This window comes from Danaus plexippus, chromosome 25, assembly GCF_018135715.1.
Source record: "Danaus plexippus chromosome 25, MEX_DaPlex, whole genome shotgun sequence".
Lineage (NCBI taxonomy): Eukaryota > Metazoa > Arthropoda > Insecta > Lepidoptera > Nymphalidae > Danaus > Danaus plexippus.
Window position 1 is genome coordinate 3,422,691 of NC_083553.1, and position 22,384 is coordinate 3,445,074.

The following is a 22,384-nucleotide window of genomic DNA, read 5'->3' on the forward strand; positions in this document are numbered from 1 at the left end:
TTTAAAAATGGAATAGAATGTAAGAATTAATATGCACTCACCGTCCCTGTCATAATGGCTCCAGACCTCCATAAACTGGTTGGCGGACAGCTTCTTCAGTTCTCTCGAATCAGGATCGCGGAATTGCCTCATGAAATTTGAGGCGCGTTCTAAATTCAAAATTTTCACCGATGTAGGGGAGTCGCTTGACATTTTTGCGTTCAGAAATATCGATTTATATCTTCCAATTATATACAATATAGCTACATTTAATAATTAATTTGGCTTTATTTATTGTCTGCTCGTATATTTTATTTAATTTCAATGAGATTGTGATCGCGTCTTCATAGTTTGATCTGTAACAAGATATTTTACTATTATATATGTACATACCTATATGAAAAAAGCTTTAATTTGTTTTCAGAATTATATGTTACTTGTTAGTAAGTAGACTTAAGAAGTTGTGAAAGTTAAGCAGGGCCATTGTCGAACGACAAATTCGTAACAAACTACAATCAAAGCAAACTTTCCTATTCTCGAGAAAATTCGCAATTTATCTAGAACATTTTGCTGAACTTCGGCAGTTCTTCATAACAACGAAGATAACAAAAACTTAGATATTATAAAATTTCTGTAGAAGTGCTAGAAGATATTTTTAGCATTTAACATATTAAAAATGTATATATTTTTTATAACTTTCAACTTTAGTAAATGTCACATGATTTTGACAATGATGTGTGTATGAAAGATATTACGTCAAACATGTCCGTTGAAGCAAACGCCTTCGAATTGTATTTTTTTTTAATTTGTCATGATTGTGTAATATATTTATTATGTCGTAGTGATAATTTTGTAATGAAAACAATAAACTAAGAAGTTGATTATTAATAAAAAAAAACTACCCACACCTACTTCAATACGAATTAATTTTTGTAAGTCACCAAACTGTATTCAAATCATTAGTTAGTAATAATATTATTTTAGTTATTTCTCATTTCAATAAAATCGGGACATTATATATGTTATTGATATTACCATGTTTCATTCTTAAAGGCCGTTGTATTATAAACACAAAAGTATCATTACACTATCTCGTTATATGTATATGCATAAGTATTGTGTTGAGAATTTATTAAACAAAGTTTTATTGAATTTCCTAGCAGTGACCTTATATTTAAAATCATCGCCTGCTTTTATTAAAGTAGTTAACAGAAAAAAAAAACTTGCGACTATTCACGCTAATCAGTGAAGACTTGATGAAATAACCTTTCACACTTTTTATAGAACAGAATATTAAAAGAATCATTATAAATTATAAAAATGTTATGTATTTTTTTATTAGACTTAAATTTAAATGAATATTTCTATTTCTTCTTGACGTTTAATCAGTTGACAGTTTCCAGAAAGCTCCTAACACTTGTCCACAGTCCAACCTTTAAAGGTATGACGTATTCATTGGCCTCGAAATAACACGTCTGAATGGATTGAGGTCTTTGGTTTTAAATAAACATTGAACCTTTCAAATATATTTTGATACAAGATTTAATATTAATGTCAAATAAAATTATTTACAACTGAAATATTAATTATAATATCTTTTAATATTTCTTATAGATTCTAAAAGTTGTTGCGCTAAAAATGCTATTTAGCATAGTCACAGATAATAAAAAAAGTAGATTAAAAAATATTATGCATAAAGCCAAAGTAATCTAGTTGTTAAGAACGCTTATAGTGATTTCATTTTATTTTAATAAATTTTTTTAATATGTTTAAAATATTTTCAAATAGTTCTTTATCATTTATATCTCTTAAAAATAAGATCGTTTTACTTAAACTTGTCTAAATTATGTAATGATCTTTATGGCTCTGATTCTTGTTCCTTCTTTATAAATTTTCTTTGATAAACATAATACGTAAGTAGGTCAAAAGGTGCGCGGAATAGGAGGTATGGTGGGGGAAAAGGGTCACTTTTTTACCTGTACCACTTGTCACACTCATTGATAAATAATAAAAAAAATAAGTAATAACCAAGTTTCATAAAAATCTGCTCATTATTCAGTAAGATACAGTTCAATACACAAGTTAATCCGGAAGAAAATTTGAAACATGGAGAAAATTGATTTTCGAGCAGTTAATAAATTCCTTACCAAGCATGTAAAACCTCCTCAGATTATTTTGGAAAAGATATCTTCTGTTTATGAGGACTCTTGCCCTGGCAAAACTATTGTTTACAAGTGGCACCAGCTCTTCGAGCAAGGCACATATTCGGTTGGAGATGATCCGAGGCCGGAGCGGCCTGTCGAGGTGACCATGGCATAGAACGTCTAAAAACTTGAAAAACTCATATCGAAAGATTTCCGTTTAAAGAAGAAGCAGCTTGCAGAAATGAGAGGAGTGTCAGCTACAACCAATATGAAACCAATTTGAACAGCCTACACGGTCAACTTAACATGTCAAAGGTGTGCGCAAGGTGGGTGCCGAGAATGCTTATGTCACACTAGAAACAGCGGCGTATTGAATATTATGACGAGTTTTTGTCTCTCCGTGGTGAAAACAGGACGAAGTTTTATGCCGGATTGTGTCTGGAGATGAAACTTGGGGTCATCATTATGAGCCTGAGTCCAAACAGGACTCCATCCAGTGGCATAAAAGGGCATACCACCCCCAATGTAATTCAAAGTGTCTCTGTCGGCTAATAGTCATGGCCACTGTTTTCTGGGATACAGAGGGAATTCTTCTTATTGTCTTCAAAGAAAAGGGTACCTCTATAACTGGAGAGTACTACGCTACACTTTATAATGTCTGCGAGAGGCAGAAAACGCGGGGAAAATTGACCAAAGGGGTGCTCCTTTTGCACGGCAATGCATCCGTGCACACAGCGCAAGTTGCGATAGAGCTGTACAAAGAATGGGTTTCAAAATCTTGGAACATCCTCCCTATAGTCCAGATTTAGCCCCAAGTGATTATTATTTATTTCCAAAAATAAAAAAAGAGCTTCGTGGCAACAAATTTTCCAGCGATGAAGAGGTGAAGAGCGGAATTTCGGCCTATTACGACGGCAAAGACAAAACATTTTTTTTCGACGGTATAAATGAGTTAGTTGATCAATATAATAAATTTAGAGTTTAAAGAGAATACATAGAGAAGGAAAACTAATGTTGAGTTTTATTTCTTACTTTTTACCCCCCATTCCGCGAACTTTTTGACCCACCCTCGTACATAGTCTATAAATTATTCGTCGTAATTAAATTATCTCGAAAGTTTGCCAATAAATGTGAACTTTAGAACAGCCTGGACAAATTCACACGAAATCTATTCCATTATATATGAGACATTGTATACACTGAATTTTAAATGATTTATAAAATAGATTTGAAGGATAAATCAGTACCTATATACCATTAAGTTTTTTATTGATATTATTTTTGTAAAGTAATTTTCTTATTAAATTTGACTTAACAGCTTCTTGTTGGAAATGAATTTAAAATCTTCAGTTGCGAATATTGAAAAGCAAATTATACAATAATAAGTTAGGGTTCAAATACGAAGAGTGCGTTATATTTTTTTATGATACGCCGTTTATAGGCAATTATCGTCCTTGAAACACGACCCGAGACTGTTTATTTTCTGGGACGATCGAGGGAATCCTATTGGGACCAACCTGGGATACGTCTTAATAAATAGTCCTATTTTCATTAGATTAATTAGGACTGTTAATATAAGTGGCATTTGATAAGAAATCATTGGGAATAAGAAACAAAGAGGACTCTACTCAATATCGATTGCAAGGTAGAAGGACAAATTTTTTTATGGTCACAATTATTCCAGTTCCGTCATTTTAACTGATTCTCGGAACGGAAACGGACACCTTGATATTAGAGAGTAAAGTGTTATAGCATTATTTACTTGTATGCATTCAATGCATGCATATTTTATTAAAGTTTTAATAATATTCTTGTAATATTTTATCATTAATTTTATTTTTTATTTTAATAAGGATATTAGATGGATTAAATTAACAAATGTATTATTTAAATTCAAATTGTTATTCAATTTAAAAACGGTATAAGTGTTCTAAGGTACTGGCCCATATAGTTAAGTATGAGGAGAATTAATAAAGTTTATTATATATAAATATAATATAGTTGTAACATAGTTATAAAGTGATATTATTTTTATTTATATTAGTACTATCAGTCCTATTTGATACGAAACTGTAAGCGTTGGACTTGTGACATTTTTATGTCGATTTTATTAACTAACCCGTTTCGGACAGCGATGAATATTTTTATTAATACGGTCTAAAATCGTTAATAAAATCGGTTTCGTATAAGATAATGCTTTAATTATCGATTATGTTGTAACTCAAACGTTTTGATAAGGAGAGTTATAGTGATGTGTTTGATTTCATTGTCTCTATGGAGTTACTTATAAAATGATAAGATTCATTCACGTAAAATTTTAAAACAGCTTTCGGACGATTATTTCAATTTAATGTCTTATCAGTGAAATTTCTATATACATAATGATAACTGAATTATAGCACTTATACGATTGATATCAAATTATAGTTTGTAAATGTTGCATTACCCAAAATATATAACGATAAAAAAGATTTAAAGAGTTGTCATAACCGCATTTTTTTTTGATACAATTGAATCGATGATATCCTTAAAATCGATGTCTATAAAAAGTAATAAAAATCCATCACAGAATATAATATTATAAGTCGCTAAAGAGTAACTGGATGCAAAAAGTAAACAATGCCGAGAGGGAAATCGATGAGAACCGCTCGGTTATTTGACCAAGTACTTTAGTTGTGTTGCTTGTAATATTTTAGTTAGTTTCTATGAGGAAAAATAATTGGTTAAAAGAAAAATAAAACAAGATAAACATAAAAATATGTACAATAGGTGAAGGAAAACATCGTTGGGAAACCTGGATTTATATTTTCAAATTATAAGTTTTATATCGTCTATCCGCCTTGAGCCAGCGCAGTGATTAATGCTCTAACCTTCTCGATGTGAGAAGAGACCTTTACTCAGCAGTGGGCACCAATTGGCTGATGATGATGACATAGAATAAAAAGCAGTTAATTTATGTTTAACTTATATAAAAACTGTCACGAAATTTTATTGACTAGCGTTCAGAAACTGTGTCACATTGAATGAATATACATTGAACTTTAATTTAACTTAACTGTGATAGAAAAAATTAATTCATGAAATGCGATAGTTATCTATGTTAGACATTAAGTTGCATTGGATCTAAGTATTTTAATTTTTACGATATATTAATGCTTATAATGAGTTTGATTCGTACATACGAAGCGTTTGCCGTTTCTCATACAAACCTCCGTGAATATTATGATGTGTGAAGATTTATGATTTGAATACTGGAAACGCTGCGTTTGTAGTGACCATGCAACTTGGGGTAAATATAAATAAATTTTATGTTAAAAATTATAACTTTATTACATATGCAATATGTGTATATATTTTTTTTCATATCATGAAAATAAAAACGCTCGCTTTGGCTACAAACATGTGATTGAAATTTCTCTCGCACCCTAATATGTTTAGGTAAGATTATTCTTGAATTTTTTTTGGCTTATCGCATCGTATTATCACCTCTAAAAGAGATAGACAAAAGGTTTATACAAAAGCGAATTTAGAGAAGAAATTAGGGAGCATAAAACCATTTCGGGTAGCCTATCAGGATTTTAGTATTTCGACGATGGCGATGTGCCAAATTTTATTATACAGGCTTTACTTTTAGTCAGAGTTTTTTCTGTTTCTAGAACTCTTTGGTTTTTAAAATGAAAATCTTTACTTGAATAGACGAGGCAATTATAAAAAGGTTACGTCAACATCGTTTGGATGACATAATGATGCCTGTCAAGTGTCAAATCTATAATGACATTAAGTATTTTTTTTAATCTGTCAACCTTCAATCGCATCTGTACTTAAACAGTCACGTTAATGTGGAAATATTTAACGACAATGAAATAATATATATAAATATATATATATATATATATATATATATATATATATATTACTATTTTATCTATGATCATCTTTTTACTTTTTTATTATTAATTATTGGCTGGTTACGACTAACGCTCATTATATTATATAAGTCTGTTGTTATGTTGCCATAAATAAAAATAAAATTAATTGAATATTTTGTGTTTTTAAATTACCATTATGATAATTCACTTCCTCGTCACAATTTGCTCTCTTTCTGAATACATAACGCTTAGGGCCATAGATACGGCGTGACAAAAATGTGCTCAAATTTCATTATTTTGCAGTAATTATAAGACTATTAGATTTTAAATTTAAATTCACAACCGCAGATGAAAGACATGGATTAAGAGTTAATAATTATTATTTTTTAATTACTATTGCTAAGATATCGACACACAGTCTACGTATATAAATGGAAATAAATAAATAAATAATTTATGTCTCTTAGAACATTTAAATAACGAGTATTAAAATACCTGTATATGTATAACTTTAAACTTAACTATCTACTATAGTTTATCAAGAAAATTTTAAAGTCTTTTTTTCTCTTATATACGATATTAACTAAGGTCGATAAAGTGCCCTTAAAATAGTGTATCAAGAAAAAATTAAAAATCTTTTTTCTCTTATATACTATATTAAATACCGTCGATAAAGTACCCTTAATATATAAATGGATAAAGTGTTTGTTTTTATCAAGTAACCTACTCATGGAATGTTATAAAAATAAGTCGTTTTGTTCAGAAACAGTGGCTTGATCATAATTGTTTTGCTCTCAATATTACGCCCCACATTGTGTTTATTGATAAAGGAATATATAATACTATTACGACAGTCTGATCCCTTCGTATACAACATTTCCTTTTGCTAAATAAATCTATGATTCACACCACTTATTACTTTTTTTTGATCAAATGTATTCAGCTATATATAAAACTTTAAAATGAGGAAACAGCAAACTTGAGAGCCGATTACGACGAGTTCAAGCTGGGATAATCCCTTTGTAGTGATCAAAATCCTAAAGTTAAACGCGGTTACAACGAATGTGGCGGTAAAAATTTTAAAATTAATCTTTGTAAAATTCTACGATAGTTACAATATAATTCATAACCTCAAATTGAGCTTGATTTAACATCACATTTTTTTTGGTCAAACACTTATTTAAATACTTAACATGCAACAGCAATCATGGTTCTAAATGAAACTAATATTTCTCGGATATACTACGCGTGCTTTATTTTTGTTAACAAAACTACGTACTCCCGACGTTTCGGTTACTCTTCAGCAACCGTGATCACGGACAGACGAGATGTGAATCATTTAAATGAGTAAAACTCGCGAAAGTCTTAGATCTCATTATCTTAACCAGTACGGACTGGAAATCAGCAATCACGGTTTTATTTACTTATAAGTAAATGCTGGGGACATCTTTTTTTTGCTATTGTATTATATATAGCGAGAGTACAGATCAATGTTACAAGAACAATTACTATTTTGTATGAAGTAATTATAATACAAATATATATATATTAAATATTATGATTCCGACTAGTTTAAGAATATTGTCGTAGTTAAACCTTAGACATTTGATCTTTTTCAATGTAATATTAAATACCAAGACATTAAAATTGAGAAAACTGTGTAAGTGTACCTGTTGCATTGTTTTAAAACCCCTTAATGTTTTAGAAGAAACATTTCAAAGATCGTAAAACGCGGTCGTTATTTTTAGACATACCTTCATATTTACAAATGCTTGCAATATTTCACTTCAAACGAATCGTTTAACGTTTCTCGATAACCTACTTTAATACTGTAATGTGATGATTTATTAATGAAAAACTGGAAACTGCGTGTATTGTCGTGTGATCGCAAACTTGTGGTAAGGATAGTGTATCATATAATGCCGTCATCTCTGTCGAGAGCACGTTCAATTTCGAAATTCAAAGTGGAGTGTATATTGAGTATAACAACGCCAATATTACGTTTACTATTATTATTTCACACAGCATAAAATGTTATTTTTGGCAATATTCCTGCCACATTCCACAGACTATGACAAATTATTTAAGATCTGTGTATCACATATTTGTAAAATATATTTTTCATGTGGTTAACAGTCTACAGTACGTGATTTCTCGTCGGAACTCGGATCTCTATAGGGATCTAGAACTTTCTACTGTTGTAAAACACTTCAAGACGATCTCAAAGGGGTTTTTGAGATCGCAATTTTGCATCCAAACGCTCTAGTCATCAAGCTGGCGATCACACCCCTTCTCCTAATTTAAAAATAGGTAAAGGACGTCATCTTACACAATGTAGTAACGACTGAGACAAAATTAATACCTATTTTACACACGCGTCAAGTCAAGGTCCCGCTTCATACACCTGACTCCGCTATTCTGGCGTCGAAGGACATTATGCAGCCATATCCTCTAATACTACTGTCTGAAGAGACAACGACGTCCGGCCTCCAACTCTTTTTTGGGACGTGTGTATACCCCTGGGCCCTTCAGACCCGTATATCAAAACCAATAGAGCGAAAAGCAACAATATTAACGAAAAATCAACCTGTCTCTTCTATGCGCCTTGTTTTTTTTTAATTGAAAAATCAATTTAGTGCTAACGTCAGCGTAACACGAATTCATTATAAATATTGGTTCTGAAAGTGACAAAATTTACGACCATCTTTTATTGAAATTTTTATATTATTCAAGGAATGAAATCTCGAAAATTGAAACGCTTTTAGCACTGAATATATATGTCGAACTGTAAACATTATCAAGAACTTAGTTTAATGTATTATATATGTAGTTGTTATTATTCTGTATGTTTGTCTAACCGCTACCAGTTGTACCTTACTACAATGTTAGAAGATATTACTTGGCAAATACGTCTATTTGTATGCGACAATATTTATATCCATTCAATCGCTCTTTAAATGGCATGCTTACATATTTTATCATAAATTATGAAACGTTCAACAAATTTTGATGCCGCAAATTAAATAAAGGTCGTTGAACTGTTAGGTTTTTTACTTTCGTGTTTATTTTTACACACAGCTCGAACCCTGATATTAATAATCGGTTTATCGAAGCTTAGCTCTATATTATCCGGTAACTCTGTAATTGGAGCCTTTCAAGATCAGTTTACTTTTAAATTCACACTTCCTTTTCATTCAAAATACTAGTTTTTGTGCTACTTCGTCTGTATGGATTCCGTCGTGACGTATACAACTGTTATGACGTCACTCGTCGTCCATTAAACTCAAAGAGATGTATTATAGCCTATCTCTTGTTCTGACGTCTCAGCTATATTACTGTAAAGTTTTAACAAAACTTGTTCAGTAGTTTTTGTGTCGGAGACTAACAAACATCCGTATCTTCTTACATCCATCATTGGCAAAGTTATTAATTTTATACATGTGCTTTGAGTTCATTTTTGTTATTTCATTTACAACGAAGTCGTCTGGTGGCTCTTTATTTTGTGATTTATTTATCATTCGATTTTGGACTTTAATGACTTGATATGCAATTATTGGGAGAAACGTTACAATTTCGTTTTGCGTTCCGTTTAATGAGTGGAAGCCGAAAACTTAATGCGCACTTCTGTTAATAATTTTTTGTTTATTTTACTTTAAATAAAATTGAATTACTTTTTACCGCGACTTTGTTCGATTTTATTTTTAAAGTGTTTCTAAAGAGAAACGAATGGTTTGTCTTTATCTATTCGTATGAATAAAATTTGAGTGTCCATTTGTTATATTGTGATAATCATTTACTGAATATACAAACACCATACCCCAAAATAATATTTTTTCAGTTTTTTCTGTCTGTTTGTCTGCTTGTTTCCTTACGTCTCTGAAATAGCTGGACCAATTTTGATAGTACTTCTATTGGCAACTGATGTAATAAGGAGTAACTTAGGTTACTTTTTATGCCGATCCCGAAATTAAACGCGTGTGGGAGGCGAAGTCCATGCGGCGCTAGAAAGATATTTCATGCCTCTTTTTTAAACAGACGGAATTACGGGTGACAGGTAGTACAGAATATAACTGTTCCAAAATAAATTATAGCCTGTATACATACAGACAGACATAGAGACTTCACGCATATATATTTATATAGCATAACAAAAAAACACATAAAATCTAACAACGATATAACGGTATTTATAAATTAATAATTTAATTATCAAACATTATTAAATTTTCTAACCCTAAAGTCAGGCAGGAATTTTAACTAGAATTCGCAACTAATTTAGATCGCTGAAATCAAAGTACAGAGTTAAAAATATGTACGATTACAAAAGACTATAAGTTATGAATAATTTGATATTTATTTAATGTGTGATAAAGAAATTATACTGTCTTAAAAAGTTTATTACCGAAAAAACTGAAATTCATTAGAAAAACCTATTATTTTTTAATAAAATTATAAAGTATATAAATTATTATATATATTAAGAAAGTGCCCAGCAGCTTCACTCTCGTAAATCTTAACAAGCACTTACATTAAATCGACCCTGAATATAAAACGCCCTTCAAAATATTATAGCAATGTCATAGATACATAATTGATGTTGAGATAAAAATCAATATCTCAGACACTATTATGTTTTGACCTTTCTAAATAAACTGAGAGGAACGTGGTCGAGGCCGATTATTTAAGATGCTGTGTTCATTGAGATGGACATCAATTCATTTCTGTAGTACACATACATAGGAATACGAAGTTTATCAGCAAATAAAATCATTTTTAAATATACCTAATAGATGTTCATTGTAATGATATTCTAACGATGGATTAATCTTTGTAATTAAATTTTAATCATAGTTTATAACGTGATTGGCAAAATAAATAAAGTTTATACACATATTGAACTTTAAGAAGCAGCTTCATTAAAGAATCAAATGAATTTTACTGGGAGTTTAAATACATAAAAATATAATTATTCCATACAATAAATATATAAAAAAAGTTTTATTTAATAGAAATATTGATTATTCTGATTGGGCAATATTTGATAATCTTTGAGTATAACGGACTGAATTTGAAAAAAGGTGCCTGATTTTAACAATCTAAACAAGCCTTATAATTTGACAGTTTCCCACAGATGTATCGCAAGTTTTGTTCAATATTATATTACTCATTTGTGTATATGTTCACATAATAATTTCAAGTCTAGTCTATAGTCTAGACTTCAATTAATTAGTTATCCGACCTCACTGTTATGTTCATTGAAAATTCCGCCATGATTGTTCAAAAAAATTATCGCCAAGAAATTATAGTAAAATAACTTTCGATTCGTTTAAAATTCAATCCATAAGAATATTTACATTAACATTATTAATAATTAATGGAAATGTTTTGGAATAGAGCAAACAATTTTCTTAATTACGCGACAGTGTATGTAAACCTATGTTACGAAAATATCAGTCTAAAATAGTTTTTAAAACCAGAAAATTAAAATAAAATTCAAAAGGATATTTTTCTAATAATGAGATGGCAGTTCCGATTTAGGTAAATTTCGTTGAGATTTTTAATTAAAAAAAAGGGTTGCTATTAAAAAAAATGCACAGAACATTTAGAATACATTTCGATTTAATTCATTTTACTCAAACATATTTGACATAAGTTATGTCACGTTATTGTCAATCGCTTGACAATTGACGCGATTTCCAAAATGAGCGCTGGGGATTTCTTTTTGTGCATATAAGGGTCTGTTTTAATAATAATATGATTCTTAGACCAAAACAGAGTCTGTCTTATATTTTAAATTCTTCCAAATTAAGAATTTTTTTAATAATGGACTTTCAATTAAGACCTTAAATAAATACATACGTGAAATCAAAGATATATCTAAACATTATTTTAGTAGATTACATTATGTAGATTTAATAAAAATGAAATTTATTTCCTAAGTAATGTTAGAATTGTAACTTATCAGTTTATCCCTCAGAGATAGCAAAAGCAATTAATGTACTTTGTCTGTTATTGGCATGTTGTCTATGTTCATTGACAGTTAAGTAATAAACATATTATTATTTTTATAATCTGTGCGATAAAAAATATATTTTGAATTATAAATAAAATAAAATATTGTGGAGTATATCATATTCAGTAAATTCTCGAACGTACTAATTGGAATTCTATATAAATTATTGTCTAATTTCGTCGGTTATTGTATATAGATGAATAATAATCAATGAAGTTTTAATCTAAGTAGACCGAACATTTCACGAAAGAATAAACCGTTTTTTTTAAAGCAGATCTAACTTTTACTGGGGAAGAAATTATTGTGACCTAAAAACTTATGAATTTATTAAATCATTTGACTGAAAAATAAAAAAAAAGACTTTTCACTCCATTGAAACCCTGTTCATTGACTTAATTTAATGATTAAAAAATAAGAATTAAGCTGTAGGCAACATGTTTGGATTTATTTTTTAAACAAAACGTAATAAATATCAATCAAATAATAAAATACTGGAATCGTTTTAATTACAGAGCACTATAAAAGAGCAATAGATATAGATGCTTCACAGCAATTGCACGAATAATTACAGCTATAAATGCTACAGGATCATTTGATGCGAGCCATTCTCGTCGCTTCTTCTCTGTAGCTATCCAGCCAAACGTTTTTCGCGTTAGCCCTACTCTACTGCCGCCTGTAATGCGACATGTGATAGATGAATGTGTAAGTTTTAGGTGACTCAAAAAAGGTTTTGGATACCATAAATACTCACATTATTAATATTAATTTTGTCCATTTTTATTATTTTCATACATAACAGTGAGTGCATTAATAAAATGAATCGAAAAATATTAATAGAGAATCAATAGGTCTACGTACGTGATAAACATATATTTTTAATAACACAAAGTCGTGCAGTGACCTATTCCTGATATCAGACATCATTACAATTTTCCTATTCCTATTTTTCACATACATCATTACAATTTTCCTGGTTTTAAGATAAGTGGGACAAATTAGTCCCTTGTAAATGATTTATCTGACACCTTGTCAAACTTGAAGGAATTAATTTTATCAAAGAAATATGAGACGAAAACTCTTAGCATTCAATGGACTTGCGACCCAGGTGTAGGTTTAAGGGGTCCCTACCTAACGTGCGTTAAACGCTCACCTCCACTGTCCAAGCTCCTCTCCCTACCCAACCCAGTTTTGTAAAGACCCTACTAGGGCTGAATTAAAAGTACATTCCAAGATAAATTGATGTGAGTTCTGGACAGGCCCAAGTCTTTTAGAAGGTTGTACAGAGATTTTACCTCTCGCTCCAACTTCTACCGCGTATAAAACCACGATGAACCTATTTCGAGTGAGTTCGTTAGTGAGCTTGTAATATTTGTTGACCTTGATGGTATGGTATTTGGGGATGTTGGTATCCCAAGGAACCGTAAGCTCTATCATCACAACGCGCTTTAAAATTCGCGAATACATAAATATGTCTGGTCTGGAGGCCGACGTACAAATATCCTCTGGGATTTTGTATTGTTTTTTATACGTATCCATCATTATAGATCAATCCGAAGCCGCTTTAAGGAGTGGTGTAAGGCTTGACGTTTGATTTTAAAGCCTAGTGCCCTCTCTCACAAAACCTACTGATCGTTCCTTTGAGGTTATTTTCCTTTGCGCTCTGGTTACCGAAAGATTAACCACTTCACGTATGATTTCTCGAAACCTATTGTGACGACGCGAGTATTGACCGCTATCCAGGAGTACCTTGCGTCCCACTTACAAATGCCTACAGATCCAACTGCCTTCCCACAGATGTAATAAGTCTTTTCGGTATTTTACCCCATCTTATTAAATTATTCTGATCTGGGAGAGTCATTTGAAACGCGTTAAGATAGAATTTTAGCAATGCTGACGACCAATCATAAATTAAGGTGCGCCATTTTAGTGCGAATGGGATGCAAAAATCTCTTATGTCTAACCACTCGTTCTGCTTTTCTAAACTCATTGCATGGATCTTATATTTATCATTCTCGTCTTGCCGAATAAAAGACTTCAATATATCGGTATCTTGAACTTTTTCACTTGATCCTAACCCTACTCTGTTACTTTGTGCTCCTATCATAAACTGCTTGTGGAATTGTAACCTTGACTCTCGCTCTGGGGCATCTTTGTCTTTTGGGAGCGAAGTAACGACGTCATCATGAGATTTCCCCAGGATATATCTCTTTGAAATTCTCAGGTGATTATCGTGCTCCGATGACCTTTTTAGACTCATCCCAAAACTGTTGCGATCCCTGAATAAAGCCGATGAATCAGCCGTCAGCGCGAGCCACTACACAAACAAACTAATATTTTTCGGATAAACTACGCGGATTTTTATTATTTTTAAAAAACTAAATAATCCCGACGTTTCGGTTACTTTTCAGCAACCGTGATCACGGGCAGACGAGATGTGTCTGTAGTTTATCCGAAAAATATTAGTTTCATTTAAACTACTTCAATATCTTTATGACGCCTGCATCTAACTTTGTCAAACTTTGACTTTAATACAATTCATATATGTATATATTACTTATAACTAACCATTAAAGATATACGAGAACAATTAAAATTTTTAATTAGAACGAATTTAGTTATATGAATTGATATAATTCAAAGGAATATGTTGTACCCTATTATTATTTACTATAACTATATAAAAAAAATATACAGTTAATTTACTAGACATAACTAATGATAGGAATGTGTTATGAAAAGACATTGCATTTTAAAGATAAGAAAACAAAGATCTCGTCACAGATTAATATAAAAGCAATGGACATGAATAGCTAAGCCATTTTTACTATTAAAATGTATTTTATTGAAAAAGTGTACATAAACTATGGAATATAATCAAATTTAATATTTTTTAATAAAGTATTATTTAAAACTATGTTAGAGATCGTATGCAATGACTTCACGATCACAGCTTTCAAGATTTAAACTAACGTTTATATCATTTATTTCTATGGAAAAAGGTACAAGTGATTTTATTTCTGGATAGAGAAAAGAATTTGTTTTATATTATCTGTCTTGAGGACATCTTAATTTTTGATGTGGACCCAAATACAGTATTACTACATAAGAGATTTCCATCGAGATATTGACTTATCACGATATGTCTGGAACCAAGAGACGTAGAGATTGAAATCTGGTAGGAATATTCCTTTTGACGAGTAAAGTTCAGCTAAGATTTTACGAAATTCCACCCACAAGGGGCGTGGAGGCGGCGTCGACAATGAAAAATTCCCGTTCTTAAATTATAGCTCCCACTTACTCCAAATTTAGTAGGAATCTCTTATATGTGACGTAGAAATTATCTATTAGTGAATTTTATAACAACCGATCTCCAATAATGATTGCGGGGACGAGGGTTAACAATGAAAATTGTAAATTTTTACAGAGTCAAAATTTTGTATCAATGTTGTGTGCGTGGTATGTACTTAAAAGTTGTTCCATCGATTTTGTGTCGAGACGAAGTCTCCTTCATGGAATGCGATGATTTTGCTTTGTTTTTCGTTCAAATTCACAAAATTTATACGTATTTAATAATTGCATCATTAATTATTTATCGATTTAGTGTATGTATCAAAATTTTATTATTATAATACTAGAAAAAATTTGATTTAGATCAGGATCTTTCAATAGATAAAGCATTTGCTTTGTATCCAACATTTTAGCAATAGACCGGAGACCAATCAATGAAAGGAAAAGCAAACGAAATATCTCACGATATTATTTGATATCGGTAACGTTGGTCCGGTTAAGCCATGTCCCAGAAAAATGTATAACTCTTAGCGTCAAAAGTTAATAAAGTTATCAGTGTCTCTAGAAAGCCCTATACGTGTCTCAGGTTCCCAAGTAACTAACAATTCTTTCATAATTAAGAAGATAAATAAAAGTTACTCAAACAACAAGGAATAATTTGTTTCGACTCTTAACTTACTCATACTATTGACAATCTAACTAAGTTATCAAAACGGGATACTGAAATATTAACTTAAATAAAATACAACGAATGCAATTTTGCAAAAAAAACCTGTATCGTAAAATCAAATGTTACTTTTCAAAATGGCTTTTTGCTGTCATGAAACCACACGCGTAAGGTCGCAATAATTTAATTGGTGAAGAGAATTTCCCGTGATTGAATCTGCTTACGACGATGATAAAAAAAAATGACATTTTGATTCATTAATTTAATTCAACAATTTGTATTCTTATTAAAAATAAAGCAAGAATTCTGAATAATTAATTACTATAACTCGGTACAAGAAATTACTTGATATTAATCTATATTACATTTCTTAGATAATTGCTTTAAAATTATATACAAAGGTAGGTCATTAATTTTGTTTTAATTATGAAGTTTAATTATTCCGCTGAACTTTATTATACTCATAAGGAAAGCAATTGGGAACCGTAAAAGTATATACGTAGATAATATCTAGTGGAGCGAATACCTTTTATTAACGGAAATAATTATTGATGGTTAAAAATATTAGGTGTCACCCGCATAGCCACCGGGCAAGAGCAGTCACAACAATGAGTGATGGTTGGTATAAATAGAGACGAGGGTACGGATTAAAAACATTCTCGCTCGAACCGTTGCAGCTGTCGGACCTCTTCTAAGTAAAGGATTCGTCAAACCGTCTACGAGGTTACCTTTATGTACTGAGAACCTGACGATTACTTAGGATAAAGGCATTGGTGACGTCAGTTATGCTGACGTCATACCTAAAAAAAACTAGGAAGTAGGTAGTTTTAACACCAACATATCGTATAAAATTAAAATAAAATTATCTTAGTACTAAATATCATGATAAATTGTATCGATTCTATCATATCATATCATATCATATCAGGATATATATATCATATCAGGATATATATATCATATCAGAATATATATATCATATCAGGAAAAAACAATGTTTTTTTAATGTGGTTTATACTTTCATCAATAAAAAAAAATTGCATAAAATATACGCGTTTCCTTTATTGGTGTTTCAGATGTTCGAATGTTAGTATTGTACTGTAAATATCAATTTACAACGAAAGAATCTCGTCATAAAAATCCCTAATTACAATCGAAGGTTCAAATTTTACATCCCATTTACAACAAACCATCTATTCTTGGAACAATAGCAAACAAAGCATTCACTTGATACATCCAGATAATTTAATTGATTTGATCGATTTGACAAAATAATTCGGAGATATTAAAACCTTTACTAATCTCAAAAAAAAAAAAATTGTTTGTGCTCCTAATTTTATTTTTATTTCAATTTATATACAACTTCTTTGGTCTATGACAAATAAATCGAGACTTGTACAATCTCTATGTATAAAGGCAAGTCTATTTCAGCATTATAACATTCGTTTCCGCGGAAATCTATTTTGATTCCAACAAAACGTCGTGTTGTTTAACGCTTATGTACATATTTCATAATATTTGTCTTGAAATTTAATTGCAAAATACATTAAATTCTGCGACGCCAATTCTTAGACGCGTTTCTGTAGCGCGTTTACATAAATTTTTAAACTTTCATAGATTTAGCTGTGGATCTTAAGTTTCTTGATGATTTGGAAAGTTGAGCCGAATGACACTGTGTATGTAAAATTATTATATCGTATTTGTATTTATAATATAATCTAACTTATTTACAAAACATCCACTAAGCGGATGTTTGATCGCGTCTGGTACGGATGCTTCAAAGCTAAGTTTATCCGATAATTATATCCCAATGAATGTTAATATTTGGAAGTAATTTTATTACCTGTAACGGTAATTATTTTGTAAATTTAATTGCAATCTAAATAGGAAACATGATTTTAGTGATTAAAAATTGATACGAATTGCTTATGTGTTTTTCATAATTTAAAAGCCTATTTTTTTTATCTCTATTAGTAAATTACTTTGTTTTAGAATTTAATGTCATATTATGATATAATTACATTTCCCCGTACAAGGAAGGAAGTTGCTGGGATCGTTTATTTCCTGATTTATCATCCACATCATCATCATCAGCCTATCAGAGCCTATCTAATCCAGACTCCATTATAAATATTGTAAGAGCATATGTGATATGTATTATTTTTATACTTTGACATTAGCAATAAATGAATTAAAGAGAAATCGTCCTTACGGTACGGTCTTGAAAAATATCGATATTAAATACAGCCGACTTCCCGACCAAATGCTTACTTAACTATGATTATGAATATTGTATACTGCTCGGTAAACAAACTGCATTTTTTTAAACAATTAATATACGATAGATAAATATAAATAAAACAAATGTTTATCTGAAATAAACACCATTTAATTGACAAAAGTTAATAAAAATATATAAAAAATTTACTATTACACTATCAATCAATAATATATCTGTTAGGAAATTCCTCCAACAAATAAAAACGTTGTCATTTGCAAAATTATTCCACTATTCCTTACAAAAGAAACTTAGGAAGAATCTAAGAAAAATATTTAAGAGAACAACGTTATTAAAATTTCAAAACGAAGAACTCTTTGCTCGAATTAATTTATGAATCAGAACTGGGCTTAACGATCTCTTAATATTTAATGTGTGAAGTGTTTAATCGAAGGCCCAAAGTCTTTAGCTGTCCTGATTACATTATAATTTAATTTCAAAATATTATAACGCATCTTTATATCGTTTTTTACATGTAATGTATTAGATTATTAAAGATCATAAAACACTGTTAATGTTGATATTGAATGAGAGATAATAATATATATATATTTACAAAGAAAAGTCGTGTTAGCTACACGATTTATAATCTAAGAACGGATGTGGTTTGGATGAAAATTGGCGGGAAGATGGCTAAGAACCAGGAGAAGGACCTAGAATACTTTTCATTCCTTGGGATCGATGAAAAAATTACTAAATGAAGTCTAAAATCTGATTATTTACTGCCTCCAAATTAGAAAAGAGTTCGCCCAGTCAGCTATGCATTTCTAATTCTGAAGTTGATTCGAAACTAGTTCTGGCTTCTTTAGAATCTTTTCTTTAGAATCACGCCTATATTTTCTATATTTTTATCAATGACTAGAAATAATTTTCTTTATTCAAAATTTTAAAGACATTGGAACAACCAATTTTATATTTTTTTTTTAAATTTACCGATTTTTTTTTACCGATTCACTCTCGTCACCAATGTCTTTTAATGCTCCTGTCAAAATAATGTCTCAATTATTAGCGATCTTTTAAATGAGTTACAAACATGGTAAACACTACACATTTGCTTTAGGAATGAAGATGATGTCAAGATTCAGTAGCTCACGAAGAAGGAAGTAAAGCGAACACAATGCAAATAATAAATGAAACTAAGGTTTTAGAATATTACTATATATATTTTAATTTTTTTATATCAACATAATCTCGAGATTTCGGTTCCTTTAAAGCAACAGGCAGACGAGATGAAAAAGTATTTTCTAATAATAAAAAAACGCTTTTGAATAAATACACGCGAAAATCTTAGATATTTTAATATCAATGAAATATTATTTAATCTTGTCTATAACACACATTTAACTTAAGTAACGATAAATGACGCTGTCGTTACAACCCTATTGTTCCTGTGCTACAAGTGACGACAGTTTTATTGTGAACCAGAACGAGAGTATAATATATTTTGGAACGACTATTTCATTGTTATTAAGTATCAATTATTGTATCGATTGAAATTTGTAACGATAAATAAATAATCGATATTGTATTACGAGGTGGAAAAAAGCTGATGATTATTTTAAGTTATCATCTTCATTACATACGGAGCGTAATAGTTTTTCATTAATAAATTATAGTACAAATAGCCTAGTATTGTATGGGAAACGGGAAACGCGTCGTATGTAGTGTGACGTCGCAAACTTGTGCTAAGCATGGTGGTGATTAAGACGAAACGCAAGGAATTTCATTTCATATTTGGGACACAGGATTTAAATTACAGCAACACTGCCCCTTAATATCCTATTTTAATTTTCCTTCTTAGTTCGCCCTAATCAAAGCTACCTTAATTTGGATTTAGGAAACATTTTAAAAAGATAAATATAAAACATTCATACAAAAATCTTCATCGAGTTTAAAAATAAATATATAAAAACAAAAAATCGGTTACACAATAGCACGGAATAAACTTTTTGTTAACGCATTGGTCCCGAGCATTACTTTTTATTATAATACGCATGATAAATCAAATTCTCTGTACAAAACACTATACAATAGGAACTATATTTAATTTACCAAAAATCTTTATAAAATTCTGCTTATTTCGGTCATTTTATCTAGTATTATAATTTATATTGTCATACATTTAAATTCCTTTCATTTTTGCGTATCTTTTTTCTTCTATCTAATGAAAAAGCTCGGCCTTTCGTACGACATTTGTAGAAGATACATTTATGTCTAATGTGAAATAAAATTTAATTAAAATCAAAACTAAAATAGGTTTTCTATACTACATGGAACCACTTAAGTGTACTTTATAGCTTTCACGTAATTAAAATAGAGAAAGGCTAACTCATAAACCATAAAAATCTTTGTCTTTTTTCATTTGTCCGCTCCGTTATAAATATACGTGTAAATAATATTATTCATATGTAAAAAAAAATATTTTTCATCTTATAGTTAGTATCTTCTTCAAGCTCGTGTAATGACACAGGAAGGTATTTCAAAACGTCTCTCGGCTAAAATATTTTTTACGTGAACATAAAGTAAGTTGGAAATTCTCGTGAAATATAAAATCCGAGGTAGGAAACAATTTAAAAATTGCTCATTTTATTGTGCAATTTTACTGCGCGGTCTGATTTATAATAGTGAGTTGTGGAAAACGAAAAACAATTGAAGCGTCTTTTATAACCTATACATGGTCTAAGTCTGAGTCGTCTCTACACACGAAGCGTTTCCTGTATCACATTTAATACTGTTTAAAATTCAACTGAAACCATAAACTTATGTGTGCCTAGATATATAGTCTTGTCTATGAAAAACGAAAAAATCTCTCTCCGTTCAAATGCTCTGATTTTAACCCACAAGCTAATTAAAGGTTCGTTTTATTTCCAAATTATATTTTATTTATTTCCTCTGAGAATTCAAAATGTTGCTACAGATACTAAATAATAATATTGACGCTCCGTATTAAGTATGACGCTGTAAGGTTGTTGTAACCAGACTGAGGTGAAAGCGTTAAGACAGGATTTTTTAAATTAAGGGTATCTTTATGTTTAGCACTGAGCAAGTCTTTCGTCTTGTACGCCCGTGATCATGGTTGCTATTAAGTAATGCAAGTCGAGAAAATGTTAGATAAAATTGAATAATATACTCGAATAATATAATTTAATTGTAATATAGTGTAAGCTGGGACAAAATTAACGATTTTATATACTTTTTCGATAAAAATGAATCCACAGCTATAAGAAAAGTTCCATATTATACACGTCAAAACTTCAAGCCAGTAATTACGCTGGGCTGGGGAGCTTTAAGAAAAACTTTATTCGAGAAAAGAAATACTTTCAGTTCGTTTAGAGCTTTACAATAGAGCTTTCAAAAAAATATATCGGATAAATAGGCATCGTATAGCTTTTCAGGAATCCGGCATAAATATTGACTGTATGGGTTTTTTAAATGACAAGCGTAAATTTTTTCTTAATAATACCTACCGTTTTTTAGATTTCCGACGAAATAAAACAAAAGACGTACAAAAAACAAAGAGAATCCGGACAAAGAGCGCCACGTTGCTAAAGAACTTGCCAGACAAACTAAATACGAAGGAAATATTAATTAATAAAATGGCCACAGATAAGGAAATTTAATATATGTATGAAAAAATCTAATAATAAAAACAACTGAAACGAATAAACTTTAAAACTACTATGTCATTTTAGGGCTCGTTAAATAAACGTCACTGTTCAGTGACACCAGGAATAAAATGTATTGTATTATAAAAAAGTGTACCTAAACTAACATAAATTAAACAAAAAAAAATACATATATATATATATATATATATATATATATTATATCTAAAGAAGAAACGACCTCTTCACACCGGCGACTGCTTTAGAAGTATAGAAAAAATCTCGTTAGAAAAAACCTTTAAGTGACCGAACATTCGAAGTGTAAATAACGGTAAGATGCAAAACACATACAATATTCATGCAATCAGATACGACTTGGAGGGTAGTCATGAATAATATTAAAATATATTGTTCTATAAACTGAATATTAACGGAGGAAAAACTGCATAGCTCTATTATATTTCGTAGTCTAACAAACATAAAATGAGAGCAAAGCCAATAATGCTCTGCCAAATTATTAATTAATAAAAAAAAAAAAAAG

At 30.3% G+C, this 22,384-nt stretch overlaps 1 protein-coding gene across 1 annotated transcript in view; it reads right to left on the reverse strand.

The window, feature by feature from the left end:
• Positions 1-22,384, reverse strand: part of LOC116775079 (calbindin-32) — a 64,646-nt gene that overhangs the window by 39,728 nt on the left and 2,534 nt on the right. The window contains exon 2 of the mRNA XM_032667888.2: positions 42-335. Coding sequence (XP_032523779.2) covers positions 42-192 — 151 coding nt within the window. The 5' untranslated portion in view covers positions 193-335. The remainder of the gene's footprint in view (positions 1-41; positions 336-22,384) is intronic.